Source organism: Gasterosteus aculeatus, chromosome 1, assembly GCF_964276395.1.
Source record: "Gasterosteus aculeatus chromosome 1, fGasAcu3.hap1.1, whole genome shotgun sequence".
NCBI classification, from domain to species: domain Eukaryota; kingdom Metazoa; phylum Chordata; class Actinopteri; order Perciformes; family Gasterosteidae; genus Gasterosteus; species Gasterosteus aculeatus.
In genome coordinates, this window is record NC_135688.1 from 30,818,863 (window position 1) to 30,835,879 (window position 17,017).

The window sequence follows — 17,017 nt, forward strand, 5'->3', positions numbered from 1 at the left end:
AAGATATTCATGGAGTAGTAGAGTATTTTATTTTCTGCAGCCTCCCGGATGCACACATGTTGATTTTATTGTGATTTGAATATTCAACAAAAGATCTCGATCAAGACACAATCTTTCTTCAACAATAAATCAAATTTGTCAGAAATATCTCCATCAAGAGTTCTTCAGTACTGTACGTATATGAGCTCACAAACACCATAGATCAATAAATCCCAGTCCCAATAAAGTGAATAATAGCATCACTCGGCTTTGACGTTCACACGTTCACCCAGAAGACTCTTTGTCTCTGGCGTCACGCTGCGTCGACTCGCTGACGACCTGCAGGAGGAAAGCGGCAGGTGGACTCTTCCAGAGAGATGAAGTCCCGCCTGGACTCATCCTTCATGATCATGTGGAAATCGCTTGATCAGATTTTCGTGGAGAAGATATCTTTTGCGGATACGGATATGTCTTTTGATTGATTGATTTTGATTGTCATCATTGTTGATAAGACCTTGTTTGCCGTCATCATCAGAAACGTCCTGCAAAGTAAGTATACAGCAAGTTTTAATCAGCCAGCTACAAACAGCTTTACTCTCTCACAGAACTCAGGTCAGAGCTAGAGGTCAAAGGTCACGGGGGCTTGGTGAGATTGTAGAATCACTAGATGTTGCTCATTCAGACTGTACTGCCTTGGCTTTTAAGTGAAGAATGAGCACTGACACAGTCCAATACATTAAAGGGCTTAGTGGGGGGTCACATTGATCCACGCTGCGCCCTAAATCCTTCAGGTCACTTGGAGGGTTTTCCTCTGTTTAATTGATAGCGGTCTGTGTGTGTATGTGTGGACTTTACCTGTTCGGCGTCGCTCTCGCTCTTCTTTCCGTCAGAGGAGGGCGGCTGTTGCTCCGAGGGCGTTTCTGTTAAACGCGATATGTTGTAAAAATGATGTTAGTGTTAGTAATTCACCAGACAAGTCAAAATGATCCTAAAACATGAGGACCATCTGCACGTTAATGACTTTTAAATCATTTGTATCTGAAGCAGAGAATAAACTCATTTATAGCCTAGAAAAAGTATTTTAGTACCTTTTAAAATCAACCAATGACTTTCTTTTGCTTATTTTATTGTGTTGTGCTTCTGCTGAACTCATCTGATGATGTATCACAAGTCAGGGGAAAACCTCGATCTGCAGGTGAACTGCATTATGGGTAAGGACCGAGTCCAGACCCGCGTGTCCTCTGGTGGTGTGTTCAGGGTACAGCAGGTATGTATCTCACCTGCTCTCCTCCCCCTCCAGCAGCTTCCTGTAGGTGGCGATCTCCATGTCCAGGGCCATCTTCACGTGGAGGAGTTCCTGGTAATTGCGCAGGTGTTGCGCCATCTCGTCCTTCGCGTTGCCGATCTCCGTCTCCAGCTGGGTGACGGAGTCCTGGAAGCCGCCGGCCTCGCGCCTGTGGCGGTCCTCCATGTCCTTCATCTGCCTCGTGAGGGACTCATTCTGGATGGGTCAAAGAGACGAGCGGCGGTGAGACGTGGCGTGTGTCCGTGTGCGTGCGTGCGCGTTTCACATACGGTTGCTTTGAGCGAGTTGATCTCGTAGGTGTAGGTGTCCATCTGGTGCCTGAGCTCCTGCTGGGCCTGCTTGAGCGCATCATTTCTTTTGTCCACTGCCTGGTTCAGGTCGGACACCTGGAGAGGCAAAGGTAAAAGGTCACGCCGCGTCCTGGTCTCTTCAAAGCACACCACGTGGCGCCGGCGTCCCTCACCTTGGACCTGTACCAGTCGTCGGCCTCGGAGATGTTCTTGGCGGCGATTCCCTCATACTGGACTCTGATGTCCTTCAGCGCCGCCGTCAAGTCCACCTTGGTCATGTCCGGCTTGGACATGTCCATCTGGGTCTGCTCCTGGGACTTCTGCGTTCTCAGCTGGTGCATCTCCTGCACGATGGGGGGTGCGAGGGGATAAGTTTAGCATGCGGGACGTTCTTGGTTTGTGTTCAGTGGTCCTCCTGGAGGTGGTAGTTGGTCTAATCAAACACCAGCATGAATGCACCTATGAGCAAAGAGACAGGAGGAGGAGGAGGAGGAGGGGGGTGAGGAGGAGGAGGGGGGGAGCACCTCTTTGTGGACATTCTCCAGGAAGTCGATTTCATCCTGCAGTGTCTTGATTCGTCCCTCCAGGTCCAGACAACAGAGCGTGGCGGTGTCCACGTCCTGCAGCAGGAAGGTGATCGTTGTGATGAGATGCATCACTGGTTGGTCATAAATATGCCCCCCCCCCCCCCCCCCCCACACCCCATTAGTGATGTTGGCATATTTCAAACAGGTCTTTATCTCCGGGGAGAGGAAACGTCTGATGGGAGTACTTGTAGTTCTGGTACAGGATGGACTCACCGCTCTGAAAGCAGCCAGGTTGCTCTCTGCTTCCTCCTTCTGGGAGACCTGCTCCTGCAGCCTGGAGGAGGAGGAGGTGAGACAACGACACCATGGAAGTTAATCAACATTGGGTTCATCTGGGAAACAAGAAACGTTGGGATTTTAAATCTTTAAACCACTATGAGATGTACAGAAATAGGAAAGGCAATTTTATTTGTAGAGCGCTTTTCATACACAAGGCAGACTCAAAGTGCTTCACAACATAACATTTCATACAATAAAGTGAAAATAAAATGCAGGATTAAAAGACAATTAAAAACAGCAAATACAATTATAAGTTAAAATCTTATTTAAATTGTTTAATTAAAGGCAGAGGTTAAAAGTGCAGTGTAGGTCAAATAAAATGAATCAAATAAAACAAAATCATGGCAATAAAGATTAAGATCAGATAAATGATTCTTTCATATTTAATAACTTAACTGGCACTTTGAATGTAAACCAGAGAGTCACGTCCATCTTCATGATCAAATCAGCAGATCTTTCTTCTTGAATTCTTTTAAACTCGCGCCTCCTCTTCAGGACGTTTCCCTCTCAGTAATAATTAAACACGTTTTTCTCCTTCACTAACAACGAGAGACATGAACCTTCTCTGAAGCACAAACACCTCTTAAAGAAGCGCTCACGCGTGGGATCTGGCCTCTCCTACCTGGACTTGAGCGAGGCTACGTCGTCCGTCAGGTTGTCCCGCTCCAGCTCCAAGCGTGACCCCTGATTGGTCAGGGTCTTCACCTGCTCCTTCAGCTTGCTCAGCGCCTCCGCGTACAGGTCGGCGATGCGCGTGGGCCCCTGGCATCGCAGCTGCTCCACTTCCACCACCAGCTTCTGGTTCTGCTGCTCCAGGAAGCGCACCGTCCGTCTCGATGTAGCTGGCGAAGCGGTCGTTCAGGTGCTGCAGCGCCACCTTCTCGTTGGTCCGCGTAGTCATAAACTCCTTGTTCAGAGCGTTGGCCTGGCTGAGGTCCCCCAGCCGGTGTTTGTGCATCCAGTGGCGGTGGAGGGAGGAACGGGCTTGGGCCATGGCTGGAGATACGGGGGAGGCTGCAGCAGACGGAGGCACTGGAGGAGAACTTACCGCACCCGGCTTTATGCAGTCACCCGTCCTCCCTGTCACACCCTCTCTCTTTCTGGAGCAGTCAGGGTGGTGCAGAGGCTCCGCCCCCTTTTCACTGTCATTCAGTACATTAAAATGCACAGATGCATGCATGCAGCTGCACACACCGCGGCTACAATCTTCAAGATTGGCGTGGAAACCCGCGGCATCCCCACCAGAGATCAGTCCAATGAGGGTGGTGTCATCCGCAAACTTCAGGAGCTTGACGGACTGGTGGCTGGAGGTGCAGCTGTTGGTGTACAGGGAGAAGAGCAGAGGGGAAAGAACGCAGCCTTGGGGGGAACCGGTGCTGATGGTCCGAGATGTTTCCCCAGCTTCACGTGCTGCTTCCTGTCAGACAGGAAGTCTGTGATCCACTTGCAGGTGGAGTCGGGCGGTGCAGCTGGGAGAGTTTGTCCTGCAGCAGAGACGGGATGATGGTGTTGAAGGCAGAGCTGAAGTCCACAAACAGGATCCTGGCGTAGGTTCCTGGGGAGTCCAGATGCTGGAGGATGTAGTGGAGGGCCATGTTGACAGCGTCGTCCACAGACCTGTTGGCTCTGTAGGCGAACTGCAGGGGGTCCAGGAGGGGGTCGGTGAGGGACTTCAGGTGGGTCAGGACTAGCCGTTCAAAAGACTTCATGACTACAGAGGTCAGGGCGACGGGCCTGTAGTCATTGAGTCCTGTGATCCTGGGCTTCTTGGGAACAGGGATGATGGTGGAGGCCTTGAAGCAGGCTGGTACGTGGCATGTCTCCAGGGAGGTGTTGAAGATGTCAGTGAACACCGGAGACAGCTGGTCAGCACAATGCTTCAGGGTGTGAGGGGAAATGGAGTCCGGACCGGCTGCCTTACGGGGATTTAGTCTTCTGTGCGAGAAGCCAGAGTAAGGGGCTGAAGGACGGAACAGTGGAAGGAGAAAAGGTTCCAGCCACAAGGCTTCCTTCCCCTGTGGGAGCTCCCGTAGATCTCCAGGGTGGAGAAGTAGGTTCTGGTAAGTCGGACAGCGGCCCGGTACAAAGACACGTTGGGGGAGGACACAGGCGCACGGCGCAGCGAAAATCTTCAGGGTTGGCGAGGAAACCTGAAGCATCCCGCCGTACCTGTTGGTCCTGTTTGTCTGTTTTGCACATTTACGCTGGCACCTCCTCTGGAAACCGAGGCAGCCATCTTTGTGCATCTCTGTGCGCCGTCGTTGTGCAACCTGAATTTAATTCCACACGGTTTCCTCTAAGATGATTATCAACGCTGAAAGACGATTGTGTTCCATGAGATGAAACATTGAAGCCGCAGAAGAAGCCGTACTATCAGGAGAATCATTTATAAACATTAACGATGTGACTCCAGGAGTGGGGGGGCAGAGTAAATCCGGCTCAGAGGGGGGGCCACACGACTTGTACTTAGACCAACAGATCCTTCCTCGTTATTACCGTTTTTATAGGAAAAACAAGCTGACGTGGGATGGATGGGTGCCATGTTTGTGACGTCACAACGGAAACTCTCTCCTCTACTTTCTGTCCTCCTTCAGGATCTCAGCTTCGTCTCCTGTTTATTGATCAGCTCAGACACACATGAACCATCCTGATTGGACCAAACTGAGACCCTGGAGACCGATGGGAAGCAGTTTCTTCCCGTCGGCAGTCGGGCTCATCAGAGCCGGTCCGTCACTGACTGACTCTGACATCCCACCTGTCACTCACGTCACTTTCACTTCGCTGGTGCACTTTATTTTTAATTTTAAAATATTTTAAACTTTTTAAACTCATATTCCTTTATTTTAAACTAACCCGTAGCATTATATTTTATTTTATTGTTGTCTTGTGTCCTGTCTGTGTCACGGAGTGGTTCACTTCCTGTTGTATTTTGTAGTTTTCTGCCACTCGTGTCCCCGGGTAACTTCACTTCCTGCCTTGTCTCGTCATCCCCTGTGATCGTCTAATAGTTTCCACCTGTGTCCAATCACCTGCACCTCCCTTGTGTATTTAAGCCGTGTGTCTCCTGTGTCACTTGTCGCGTCACTGTCTTTCGTCACGCATGTCCGTGTCCCTTGTTGTGGCTATCTGTAGTTGCATGCCTGTGTGTTTTTGCCCCTTGGCCTTTTGGATTTTTGACCTTTGACTATTAAAGTCCTTTTGTTCCTGCAAGTCTGCATTTTGAGTCCTGCCTTCCACCCGCACCCCTGACAGTCTGCTGTTACGCACCAACCGCCAAGTCACATTCCTTGTATGTCTGACAAATTATGACAATAAATGTTTCCTCATTCCATTTAACTTAAATAGACAGAAATCAGGAAGTTCATGCAGTGTTTTATTTTTTAGGCCATTGGAAAATTCTTTTATTTGTCAGCAGCCTCTCTGATGCAATTATGTTCATTTTATTGTGAATTGATACAAAAAACAAATCAAGTCCGTCTCAGTTATTCTCGGAAATATAATATAATATATATACATTAAACCAAAGATAAATACATCCCAATAGAGTGAATAACAGCATCACTCTGCTGCTCACGCTTTAACCCAGAAGAGTCTCTATGTTCTTGTCCCTCGTCGTCTCTTCTTCTCTCTGCTCCTCCTCACATGATGTCGACCCGTTGATGAAGCTGACGGTGGAGCAGAGGTTGCAGGTACAGAGACTCACTCATGTCCTTCACGGTAAAGATACAACGTTGTTACTGATGTACAGCGTTACTCCCTCACACAGGCACCTTAGGCCTCTTCTCTCGCTGGTCATTCACTTCGCTCCGCTGTTCTGTATCTCTGAAGACATCCTCTTTTCTTCACTCTACCTCAGCGAGCTGCCTTGTTGTTCCTTAACAATGTTGAGCTGTTATTTTTAGGATAGTAAGACAAACGGGTCAGAGGCGTCCACATTGCTTTTAACGGTCAGCAGCTCTGCACATGAAGCAAGACATACGAGAAACGTCAGGAGGAGCTTCTTCTGCGTTGTGGAGAAGCTGTGGGTGGAGACACGCTACACAGGCGTCACCTGGTGGAGGAAGTTATCATGTGTGATCATGACTAGAGGTAGAGTCATAGTTTGAGTACTTGTACTTGTGTAGTAGTACGCATGTGTAGCCACAGTAGTACACGGTGACTCACCCCCCCGGAAGCAGCCAGGCGGCTCTCCACGTCCTCCTTCTGGGGAGTCTGGTCCATGAGCCTGGAGGAGCAGGTGAGACAACGACATCATCGACATTAACAACATCAACGTCGGGTTCATCTGAGAAGCTTTTTTGATCACACCAACAAACATATTCCAGTATGAAAATATAACATGCTGCATAGTACTACCTCTCTAATATTAATGTACGTTGTACTGACGGTCACTTTTACTCAATGAAAAGATTGTTCCTCTGATACTGTGGAATTGCTGGATATTGAACTTACTTTTTCCTCAAAGCTGTTAAACGAAAACCGAAAATAGAAATACTTCTAATTCAACTTTGGTCATATTAAAGTCTACAAATAAGAATCCTTTTTAAGGACACTTCCTGTCACCAGAACAACCAGATGACGGACGTCCATCATCGTCATCATCATCACGTCATCTTCATGATTAAATCTGCAGATCTTTCTTCTTCAGCCTGACTTCTTCTCTAAAGTCACACTTCCACAGTTTCCCTCTCAGCTGCTGAAAAACTCACACAAATGTTGTTTTCTCTTTCACTCAAACACACAACAATACACAGAAATCTTCTGTCCATCACACACACACGCCCCCTGGCCCCTCCCACCTGGCTCCTCCCACCTGGCTCTCATACCTTTCAAAGCGCGTGAGCTTACGGCCTCGCAGCCGCTTCACCTCCGCCGCCAGCGTCTGGTTCTGCTGCTCCAGGAAGTGCAACCTCTCGATGTAGCTGGTTAAGCGGCCGTTCAGGTGCTGCAGCTCCACCATCTCGTTGGTGTGCGCGCTCAGGTAGGTGGAAGCTGCTTGGGAGGAGGGGCTATCGGAGGCCATGGCCGAAGACACGGGGAGCCTGGTGGGAGCAGATGAAGACAACGGAGGTGAACTTACTGCCCCCGGCTTTATGTAGTCACCCTCTCTGGAGCAGTTAGTGCGGTGCAGAGGCTCCGCCTCCTTCTCACTGTCAACCCTTAAAAGCTACAATTTTAAGGGTTGGCGTGAAAACGCGAAGCATCCGTCAAACCCGTTGGTCCAGTTTGTCTGTTTTGCACATTTACACTGATAAGGAAAGCATCATTATTATTGTGAAACCTGAATTCAATTCCACACAGTTTCCCCTGAGATGATTATCAGCGCTGACAGAATGGAGTGCGTCACATGAGCTTTGATCAAACATTGTGAAACTTTACCTTCTTCCTGGTCGATGCTGCAAAGCAAATGTGAGCGTGCAGAAGAAGCCAGGCAGTTAAAATCAGCTCTGGAATCAGGATTCAGGAACATTTATAGAGGAAAGACAGTATGTTAGACATCCAAGGGAAATAACAACAAGACAAATAACACAGTGCAGGAAATCTGACATGTTCAACTTACAATTTAAATGTACAGTAATATATAAGAATATGAACTAGAGGAATATTAGATAACAAATAAAATTCAAAATAAAAATATAATGCACATAACATACTCTACACAGCTGGGGGGCTCTGGGGCTGGTTTAAGCTGGGGCTTAAAAAAGAAAATTGGTTCCAGCACCCGTATTGTTTTAAATGGACTGTACTTGTAAAGCGCTTTTCTAGTCTTCCGACCACTCAAAGCTCTTTAACACCACGTGACATCATTGACTCATTCACACCCTGATCACAGCAGATGACCTTTGACTGAAGTCTTTGTCCCCACAGCTACCTGATAATCATTTATTAATATTAAAGATGTGATTTCAACAGAGGGGCCACGCCAACCTTTACTAAGTCCAACAAATCCTTCACTCGTGTGTGTAACCAGAATGATTTCATCTTAATTATTAGGTTTTGTAAATATGTTACTGTCCCCTGAAGTGGAGTCAACAGCATTCCTGAAAGAAGCAGCTCCGAGGCTCTAACAGAGAGAGGCATCCACCAGGAAACGAACCCATGACCAGGGGGGGAAATTATTCTCGCCTGTAGCGTATTTTTTGAAAACCTGCATGATATTCATCCCCCCAGTTCCTGATAGTCACCACGTGCCTTGCAAGCCTCAGTCGCATGCAAACATCTCTCTCTGTCCTTCTACAATAATTTATGTCTCAACAATGCACATCACTAATTCAGCTTCTTCAACGGAGTATTTGTGCTTTCTCGCCTCACAGGTTTCCCTGGATCGTGGTGCCATCATCATCATCATCATCATCATCATCATTATTATCATCATCATTATTATTATTATTTTAAATATGAATCACATTACTATTACTGTCGTCATAAACCAAGTCTTTCTGCTTTCCCTCCTCACAGGCTTCTGTGGATGGCGGTTCTATGTGATGGTGGTTCTATGTGATGTGGTTCTATGTGATGGTAGTTCTATGTGATGGTGGTTCTATGTGATGTGGTTATATGTGATGGTAGTTCTATTTGATGGTGGTTCTATGTGATGGTTGTTCTATCTGATCGTGGTTCTATGTGACGGTGGTTCTATCTGATGGTGGTTCTATCTGATGGTGGTTCTATCTGATGGTGGTTCTATCTGATGGTGGTTCTATGTGATGGTGGTTCTATGTGATGGTGGTTCTATGTGATGGTGGTTCTATGTGATGGTGGTTCTATGTGATGGTGGTTCTATCTGATGGTTGTTCTATCTGATGGTGGTTCTATGTGATGGTTGTTCTATCTGATGGTGGTTCTATGTTATGGTGGTTCTATGTGACGGTGGTTCTATGTGACGGTCATTCTATGTGATGGTGGTTCTATGTGATGGTGGTTCTATGTGATGGTGGTTCTATGTGATGGTGGTTCTATGTGATGGTGGTTCTATGTGATGGTGGTTCTATGTGATGGTTGTTCCATCTGATGGTGGTTCTATGTGATGGTGGTTCAATGTGATGGTGGTTCTATGTGATGGTTGTTCCATCTGATGGTGGTTCTATGTGATGGTGGTTCAATGTGATGGTGGTTCTATGCGATAGTGGTTCTATGCGATGGTGGTTCTATCTGATGGTGGTTCTATGTGATGGTGGTTCTTTCTGATGGTGGTTCTATGGGATGGTGGTTCTATGCGATGGTGGTTCTATCTGATGGTGGTTCTATGTGATGGTGGTTCTTTCTGATGGTGGTTGTATGTGATGGTGGTTCTTTCTGATGGTGGTTCTATGTGAAATTGGTTCAATGTGATGGTGGTTCTATGTGATGGTGGTTCTATCTGATGGTGGTTCCATCTGATGGTGGTTCTATGTGATGGTGGTTCTATGTGATGGTGGTTCCCCTGCAGTGGTCCTCCCGTAAACCTGCTTGCTACTCACAATTATCATCTCTGTTACATGAACTGAATGTATCGTTCATCTTCTACATTGTTCATTCTGTCCTCATGACATCATTGTGGTCTGTCCATAAAGAGACGGATCCTCCTCTGACGTTCTCACTGAGGTTTCTTCCCTTTTTCATTTTTTGGGGAGTTTTTCCTGTGCCGATGTGAGGTTACAGATGATGTGTACTGACTGTAAAGCCCTCCGAGGCAGATTTGTAAGTTGTGATTTTGGGCTATACAACGTGAAATGAATTAAATTGAAACCATGAAATTGAGATTGATTCAGAGGGAGAAGTAAGCGATGAGGAAGAGGACGTATGTGTGAAATACCTAAAGCACCTGGGGGAAGAATGCAGAGGCATCTGGCCTGTTCACATGGAAGGTGGGGAATCTTCATTACCTGAACAGGGAAATAAGTTGGTGTCACAGGAATGCGGAGGGACGTAAACAGGCTTCCAACAGAAACTAACCTAAGACATTTTAGAAGAGGAGAGTGTAACCACAACCATTTAATCTGGATCTTAATTATTAGGTTTTGTAACTGTCCCCTTAAGTGAAGCTAACAAGTCGTCATATTTTCCCTCGTGCACAGAAAAGTGATTCAATAGACTCAATATATTCCTTATGACGCAATCTGTGTATCTGCATCCGCACAGATTGATAGAAGTGATCATCCGTCTCTTCATAGACAATCTTTGGGTTTATTTGGTGCTTTTTGTCTTGGTACGAGCTGTGAGCAGAAAACGATTAAGATTATGACAAATGAAAGTTAACAACTGTAGTTCAAGTACGTTTGGCACCATCAATATTAATAACCATCACATCAACATTGGGTTCATCTGAGAGATAAGTAAGGTTTTTTTGATCACCACCCAAAAACATTTTCCAGTATAATAATATAACTATAACTATATAACTAACTATAATTATGCTGATTAAGATGATCACGGGTGAGTAGTTTTGTGTCTAAAATACACACTTTCCATGTTATTAGTTTTGTATGTTCGTTATCTCTGGATCATGCAGCCATCAATCAGATGTAAAACGACTCTACTTTATTATTAGCAAACGTTTCTCTCCCCCCCCCCGTCTCTCTCTCTTTCTTCCTTCACAGGATCTCAGCTTCCTTTCCTGTTTATCGGCCCCTTATTGATCAGCTCAGACACACTGGACCAAACTGGAGGAGCTCCATGGGAAACATGTAACTTAAATAGACAATCAGGACGTCTATGCAGGAGTATTTTATTCTTTAGGCCATTGAAAAATGCTTTTATTTTTTGCAGTGTCTCGGATGCAAAGATGTTGATTTGATTGTCATTTGAATATTCAACAACAGATCTTGATCAAGATACAATTTTTCTTAAAAAATAAATCACGTCTCAGTTATTCTCAGAAATATAACATAATATATATATATAAAAAATAAAACACCATAGATAAATACATCCAAAGTGAATAACAGCATCACTCTGCTTAACACACGTTGGATATTCACACACATACGTAGAATCATCCAGCTTGCGCTTTGGATTTCATCTCCAGCTACTAACAGTGTCACATATTAAAACACACACACACACCATTGTTATAGATTCCAAGTGGAATCGGTTTCAAATGTCTCGTTGTCTCGTTAATGCATTCTTTGATATAAAGGCTGAAATCCAGGGATGACCTCACCTGTCACATGACATCACTGCTCAATCGTCACACCGACTGACATCCGACAGCTTTAGAGGACGAGTACACCTCCTCACTGCTGAGCCTCACCTCCTCCGTGGAAGCTCTGGCCCCCTCAGGTGAGCCTGTTCTTCCACGGTCAGAGGTCTGTTACTCTGGATGCTCTGAAACCATCTCAGATGATCTGTGTTTTGGGTTGGAGGCACCTAATGTTGAGCCAATCTAAATGCGTCAAATATTATTTAAAACAGACGGAAAAGTGAAAATAATCCTAAAAAAAAGAAAAGGTTAAATAAGGTTGTGTCAAGTCATTTATTCTGGTGGACACGTCTTCCTATTGAGGAAATATGTTACAAATAGTAGACTACAAAACATCAATTAATTGGCTTGTTGCTTTTTGATGACAATGTAAAAGATACTTCATAAACTTCTTATTTAATTAACAACAGAGCACGATGGTGTCTGCAGGCCATATGTACAGGAAATAGACATTTCATTAATTCCCATTATAGTTCCTGGTGTATTGGGACTAAATAACCTGTCAGGGAGATCAACACACCCAGTGCTGCAACTCAACGGCAGCCTGTTGCCCTCACGTCTATTAATAGAGAGTGTGTGTGTGTGTGTCTTCTCGTGTGTGTGTGTGTGTGTGTGTGTGTGTGTGTGTGTGTGTGTGTGTGTGTGTGTGTGTGTGTGTGTGTGTGTCTTCTCATCCCTCTGGGCTTCCTCAGCAGCAGGAGAGACGCTGTGAGTTGACAGCTGATCTGACGCGGGAGGTGAAGGTGTAAACAAAGCCGGGTGACCTCGCGCTGTAGTTACACCACCCGGCCGCCCCGCGGCGCTGTGAGGAGGCGGAACAGCGACTGCTTCTCTGTCCGCAGTCAGCTGGTCTGAGTCCGCCTGACATTACGCTGCCCCCCCCCCCCCCGGAGTTCATAGCTGGACGGTGCACTTAATGCAGGTGAGTGTCCTCAAGGTGGTCGTCGCTCCCTCAGAGAGCCGCTTTGACTTTGGCCCGCGGAGGAAGGAGAGCGTAGAAGAAGGTTAGCTAGCTAGGTGATAGCGGTGCGTCCTTTATCGGACAGCCTACAGCTATTTACTGTTATTATGTCAATTTAATAACAATGTTAAGCTGAAAAAAGGTCTCTACTTTTTACTGAATCAAATACGTTAGACACCGTCTTCTTGTATTAATGTCTGACCGTATGGAAAGGAAACGAGGGATGGTTCGACTCTCCCGATCGGTGTCCGAAGTTGGGACTTGTGGCTGTTTAGCCGCTAGCTTAGCTGTCCTGTTGAACTTGTGCAGTCGGCTCACTTCCTTCTTTCCTTCCTTCCTTGTTCCCTTCTTCAGTCTTTGATGATGAAGAGCTCCAAAGAGGCCGTGCAGTCAGCAGCCAAAGAGTTCCTGCAGTTTGTCAACCGAGGGGTGTCTCCATATCACGGTAAAGTAGATATAACATATATATATATATATATATATACACCAATACTTTGGTACTACATCCAATGCAACCCTACCTACTGTCAGTAAAAGTAACTTTAATTGTGTGTTAAAATGTTGGTCAGTATTTATTATTATTACCCAGATGTTATGGATCAACATTACTTCTTCATTTTTATGTGCTGTATGTATTTTTTTTTGCTGTAGTTCATTTTGAGCAGATTTTGTAACCACACTTATTTTTGGGTAAATATAAAACCAGGAATAACAGTTACAAGGTAGAGCGCCGTGTCAGAAGGGCAGAGAAAGTCTCTCATGCAAGTCTGAAATGCAGAAGAAAGACGTGGACGTGTTTCCATGAAGACTTTGAGCTTGAGATAAGATAAAGATCCTGCAGATGAAGCTTATAATTCCTAATAGTCTCCTACCTTTGCCCGGTGACCTCTAGTTCCCTACAGAGTGTTTCTTAAAAGAGCAGCTGATGACCAAAGCAATAAAAACGTTCTTACTATGTAGAACAATAAAGGAACAAACCGATAAAAAGCGTCTTTCTAGCCAGGACTTCTGCTCCGGCTTCGGTGAGAAGTGTCTTTTAGAAAGCCCGTCTCTCCTGTCCGTCCCTGCAGTGGTTGAAGAATGCCGGCGGCGTCTGCTGCAGGCGGGCTTCGTCGAGCTGAAGGAGGCGGAGCAATGGGACATCAAGCCCTCCAGCAAGGTGCGTCCGGGCCGCGTGGCCTCGGAGGACCGCGTGTGTTTTCTGCCGTCCGACTATCCCACTCAGACCCCGTCCTCTCCTCCCTCCAGTACTTCGTGACCAGGAACTTCTCCAGCCTCATCGCCTTCGCCGTGGGCGGACGCTTCCTGCCGGGGAACGGCTTCTCCATGATCGGCGCTCACACAGACAGCCCCTGCCTCAGGGTGAGAGCCCGCCCACTTCCACTTGTCAATCACAATCTGGCACTTCCTTGCGTACCTCATCCGAATCCTAAGGACTTACTCAGTCATCGACGTACTGTTAGATCGATGGACTTGATCATCTGTGTGCTTCAGGTGAAGCCGAGGTCCAAGAGGACCAAGCAGGGCTGTCTGCAGGTGGGGGTGGAGTGCTACGGAGGAGGCATCTGGAGCACCTGGTTCGACCGCGACCTCACCATCGCCGGCCGCGTCATGGTCAAGGTACGAGGATCGGAGCCTTCAGTACGACTGCGCCGCTAGCGGTACCGGCGTGTAAACCCCGGCCCTCCAATGTGTGCGTCCTGCAGAGTGACGGCCGGCTGGTTCACCGGCTCTTCCACGTGTCCCGCCCCCTGCTGAGGATCCCTCACCTGGCCATCCACCTGCAGAGGGACGTGAACGACTCCTTCGGGCCCAACAAGGAGAACCACCTGTCAGTCTTTGACCACAGCAGCTCAGGGGGTTCGTGTTCAGACGTGTACGAGTATAACGTGTGCGTTTGTGTTGGTTCAGCGTGCCGATCATCGCCACCGTAGTGCAGGACGAGCTGGAGACGGGCTGCGCGTCCTCCGGAGACGCCAGCTGTGCCGCAAACACGGTACGGCCCCCACATCTGTACCGCTACACATCAGGACTGTAGCGCGTGGCCCCCATGTCTCCTCGTGACGTAAGTCTACTGCCGCATCCTCTCCCTCGGCAGGCGGAGAAACACCACCCGGCGCTGGTGACGGTGCTGTGCTCGGAGCTGGGGGTGGAGCCTGAGGCCCTGCTGGACTTTGAGCTGTGTCTGACCGACACTCAGCCCGCGGTGAGTCAGCGGTGATCTCCTGATCTGGTCCGACCCCCTAAAGCGTCCTCTCCATATTCATGAGTGACGGCAGCACAGAACGTGTAATCGTCTTAATTGATCCATAACTGTGTGTATTTCTTTCTCTTCTCCTCTGCAGGCGCTGGGAGGAGTGTACGAAGAGTTCATTTACTCCCCTCGGCTGGACAACCTCCACAGCTGCTACTGCGCCCTGCAGGTCACACCCTCTTCTTCCTCAGCCCTTCTTCAGTCTGTGGGACTCTGTTTAGAGAAGGTTCCACCCGGCTGAGACCAGGTTCTGCTGGACAACGGATTCCAGCTCATCTCGTAGCTCGTAGCTCGTAGCTCGTAGCTCTTAGCTCGTAGCTCGTAGGTCGTAGATTTGAGCTTGTAGCTCTTAGCTCGTAGCTCGTAGCTCGTAGATTTGAGCTCTTTCCTCATCACAAAGTGTCTCTCGTGTTCACATGTCCTCTCTCGTCCCGCCAGGCGCTGGTCGAGTCGTGCTCCGGAGACTCTCTGTCCAAAGATCCCAACGTCCGCATGGTCACTCTGTACGACAACGAAGAGGTGAGTCTTTGAACTCGCGTCCTGTGACGCTGATCGTCCGACGCAACGGCTAAGTGTGTGTGTGTGCGTGTGTGTGCGTGCGTCTTGCAGGTGGGGTCAGAGAGCGCTCAGGGCGCCAGTTCCAACCTGACGGAGCTCATCCTCAGCCGCCTCTCCGCCTCCGCCACCAACCTCACTGCCTTCCAGCAGGCGGCGCCGCTCTCCTTCATGATCAGCGCCGACATGGCGCACGCCGTGCACCCCAACTACCAGTCAGTGCAACCACACACACACACACACACACACACACACACACACACACACACACACACAGGGACTTGATCAGAAAGTTCTTTCTTTCACTTTTGTGAATTTGTGTTCTCAGGGAGAAGCACGAGGAGAACCATCGTCCCGCTTTCCACAAGGTGGCGACATCTTCTTCATTCGTTAGACGAGGACTCGTCTTCATTTCCTATTGATTCATGGCAGCAGCTTATAACCGTTTACAAAGACCTATTTTAGTTTTATTCAAGTCAAGATACCAAATATGTTTTGATGAGAGCTTCCTGCTTGGCCCCCACGCGTTGGATGAATGTGGTAACGCTTATCAATGTTCTCGCCCCCTCAGGGCCCAGTGATCAAGTTCAACAGCAGCCAGCGCTACGCCACGACGGCCGTCACCGCCTCCGTGGTCAGGGAGGTGGCCGCCAGGGTGGGGGTGCCGCTGCAGGTGGAGTGTGTGTGTGTGTGAGAGACAGGAGATGAATACCAGGTTGGTACTTTAGACTTACTTTGACCTCTGACCCCCCCCTGCAGGACGTGATGGTCCGTAACGACAGCCCCTGTGGCAGCACCATCGGACCCATCCTGGCCGCCCGCCTCGGCGTCCCCGTGGTGGACATCGGAGCGCCGCAGCTCTCCATGCACTCCATCCGAGAGATGTGCTGCACCTCCAGCGTCCTGCAGAGCACCACCCTCTTCAGGGTAACCCCCCCCCCCTCCCCCTCCTCCCCCAATAACACATCTGCTCTTCCTTCATCCCCTGCAGATGTTCTCTGAATCCCCTGCTGTGTGCTTCCTCCTGCAGGGCTACTTGGAGCTGTTCCCCTCCGTGAGGAGCTCGCTGCTGGTCGACTAGAGACGTGACGAGGACTCCTGATGGACGCAAAGTCCTCCCAACATGTGGTGGGACGTGAAGACGCCATGAATAGTGTCATTATTTCACGTTGAAAAGGACTTTCTTAGAAACATCTGCAGGCGACGTTGCACTCGTAACGTGGCGTCATTTCATCTTTCATATGAACCGAAATAAAGACTTGAAAGGTTGTCGGTCATCTCCTTTTTCTGTCCCGCTTCTCCTTGTAGAAGGTTCCATCCTGCTGTGGTCTTACTTTTAATTTCATAGGGAGGAACAGCTGCCAAGTGTCTGATAGATGGTCGGTGTCTGGCAGGCGGAGACGGACTTATGGGCCAAACGAGGCCGGCGTGATGCAGGAGAGAGAGAGAGAGAACGCTTCCACACTGCAGGAAATAACCTGCTGCACATAAGCGCAAAGCTGAGGGTCTCGCCCCCTCCGACGATCATCCAGGGTGAAATCACTTCAGGAAGCACATGTTCAGCTTGTTGTCCAGTAACGTTTTAATAAAAGGCCACAAGCGCCATCTTAGGAGGCCTTCTTTCC

The 17,017-nt window shown here is 48.1% G+C and overlaps 2 protein-coding genes, 1 long non-coding RNA gene and 1 pseudogene across 9 annotated transcripts; 1 reads left to right on the forward strand and 3 right to left on the reverse strand.

Moving 5' to 3' along the window:
• Positions 1 to 6: 6 nt before the first annotated feature.
• LOC144382997 (uncharacterized) lies at positions 7 to 968 on the reverse strand. The gene is made up of 2 exons (XR_013467748.1): positions 835 to 968; positions 7 to 521 (listed from the first exon to the last, which is right to left on the reverse strand). It is a non-coding gene; the product is annotated as an uncharacterized LOC144382997 (long non-coding RNA).
• A 286-nt stretch (positions 969 to 1,254) lies between these two features.
• LOC120826836 (desmin-like) lies at positions 1,255 to 3,646 on the reverse strand (annotated as a pseudogene). The gene is made up of 6 exons (XR_013467742.1): positions 3,064 to 3,646; positions 2,376 to 2,436; positions 2,100 to 2,195; positions 1,749 to 1,919; positions 1,555 to 1,671; positions 1,255 to 1,480 (listed from the first exon to the last, which is right to left on the reverse strand). The product of XR_013467742.1 is annotated as a desmin-like (transcript).
• Positions 3,647 to 5,801: 2,155 nt separating this feature from the next.
• LOC120826845 (desmin) lies at positions 5,802 to 7,915 on the reverse strand. Of its 4 annotated transcripts, none has more exons than XR_013467745.1 (4): positions 7,268 to 7,750; positions 6,606 to 6,666; positions 6,421 to 6,492; positions 5,802 to 6,330 (listed from the first exon to the last, which is right to left on the reverse strand). XR_013467745.1 is itself a non-coding variant. In XM_078103305.1 (4 exons), the coding sequence occupies exons 2-4, from the start codon at positions 7,462 to 7,464 to the stop codon at positions 6,478 to 6,480; spliced, it is 273 nt and encodes a 90-aa protein (XP_077959431.1). In that variant the 5' UTR covers positions 7,465 to 7,483; positions 7,821 to 7,915; the 3' UTR covers positions 5,802 to 6,477. The 4 variants fall into 4 exon arrangements, 3 of the variants coding, with proteins under 3 accessions (XP_077959431.1, XP_077959422.1, XP_077959435.1); XM_078103305.1 differs by adding an exon at positions 7,821 to 7,915 and having other exon boundaries at positions 5,802 to 6,492; positions 7,268 to 7,483; XM_078103296.1 differs by having other exon boundaries at positions 5,802 to 6,492; positions 7,268 to 7,585.
• A 3,547-nt stretch (positions 7,916 to 11,462) lies between these two features.
• dnpep (aspartyl aminopeptidase) lies at positions 11,463 to 16,661 on the forward strand. Of its 3 annotated transcripts, XM_078103221.1 has the most exons (16): positions 11,463 to 11,702; positions 12,315 to 12,544; positions 12,938 to 13,028; positions 13,654 to 13,742; positions 13,832 to 13,945; positions 14,078 to 14,203; positions 14,290 to 14,414; positions 14,495 to 14,579; positions 14,682 to 14,789; positions 14,929 to 15,006; positions 15,276 to 15,356; positions 15,447 to 15,607; positions 15,721 to 15,760; positions 15,964 to 16,065; positions 16,152 to 16,319; positions 16,423 to 16,661. In XM_078103221.1, exons 2-16 carry the CDS (start codon positions 12,539 to 12,541, stop codon positions 16,471 to 16,473), a joined length of 1,425 nt encoding a protein of 474 aa, XP_077959347.1. In that variant the 5' UTR covers positions 11,463 to 11,702; positions 12,315 to 12,538; the 3' UTR covers positions 16,474 to 16,661. The 3 variants fall into 3 exon arrangements, with proteins under 3 accessions (XP_077959347.1, XP_040033212.2, XP_040033221.2); XM_040177278.2 differs by lacking the exon at positions 11,463 to 11,702 and having other exon boundaries at positions 12,188 to 12,544; XM_040177287.2 differs by lacking the exon at positions 11,463 to 11,702 and having other exon boundaries at positions 12,335 to 12,626.
• The last annotated feature ends 356 nt before the right edge of the window (positions 16,662 to 17,017 follow it).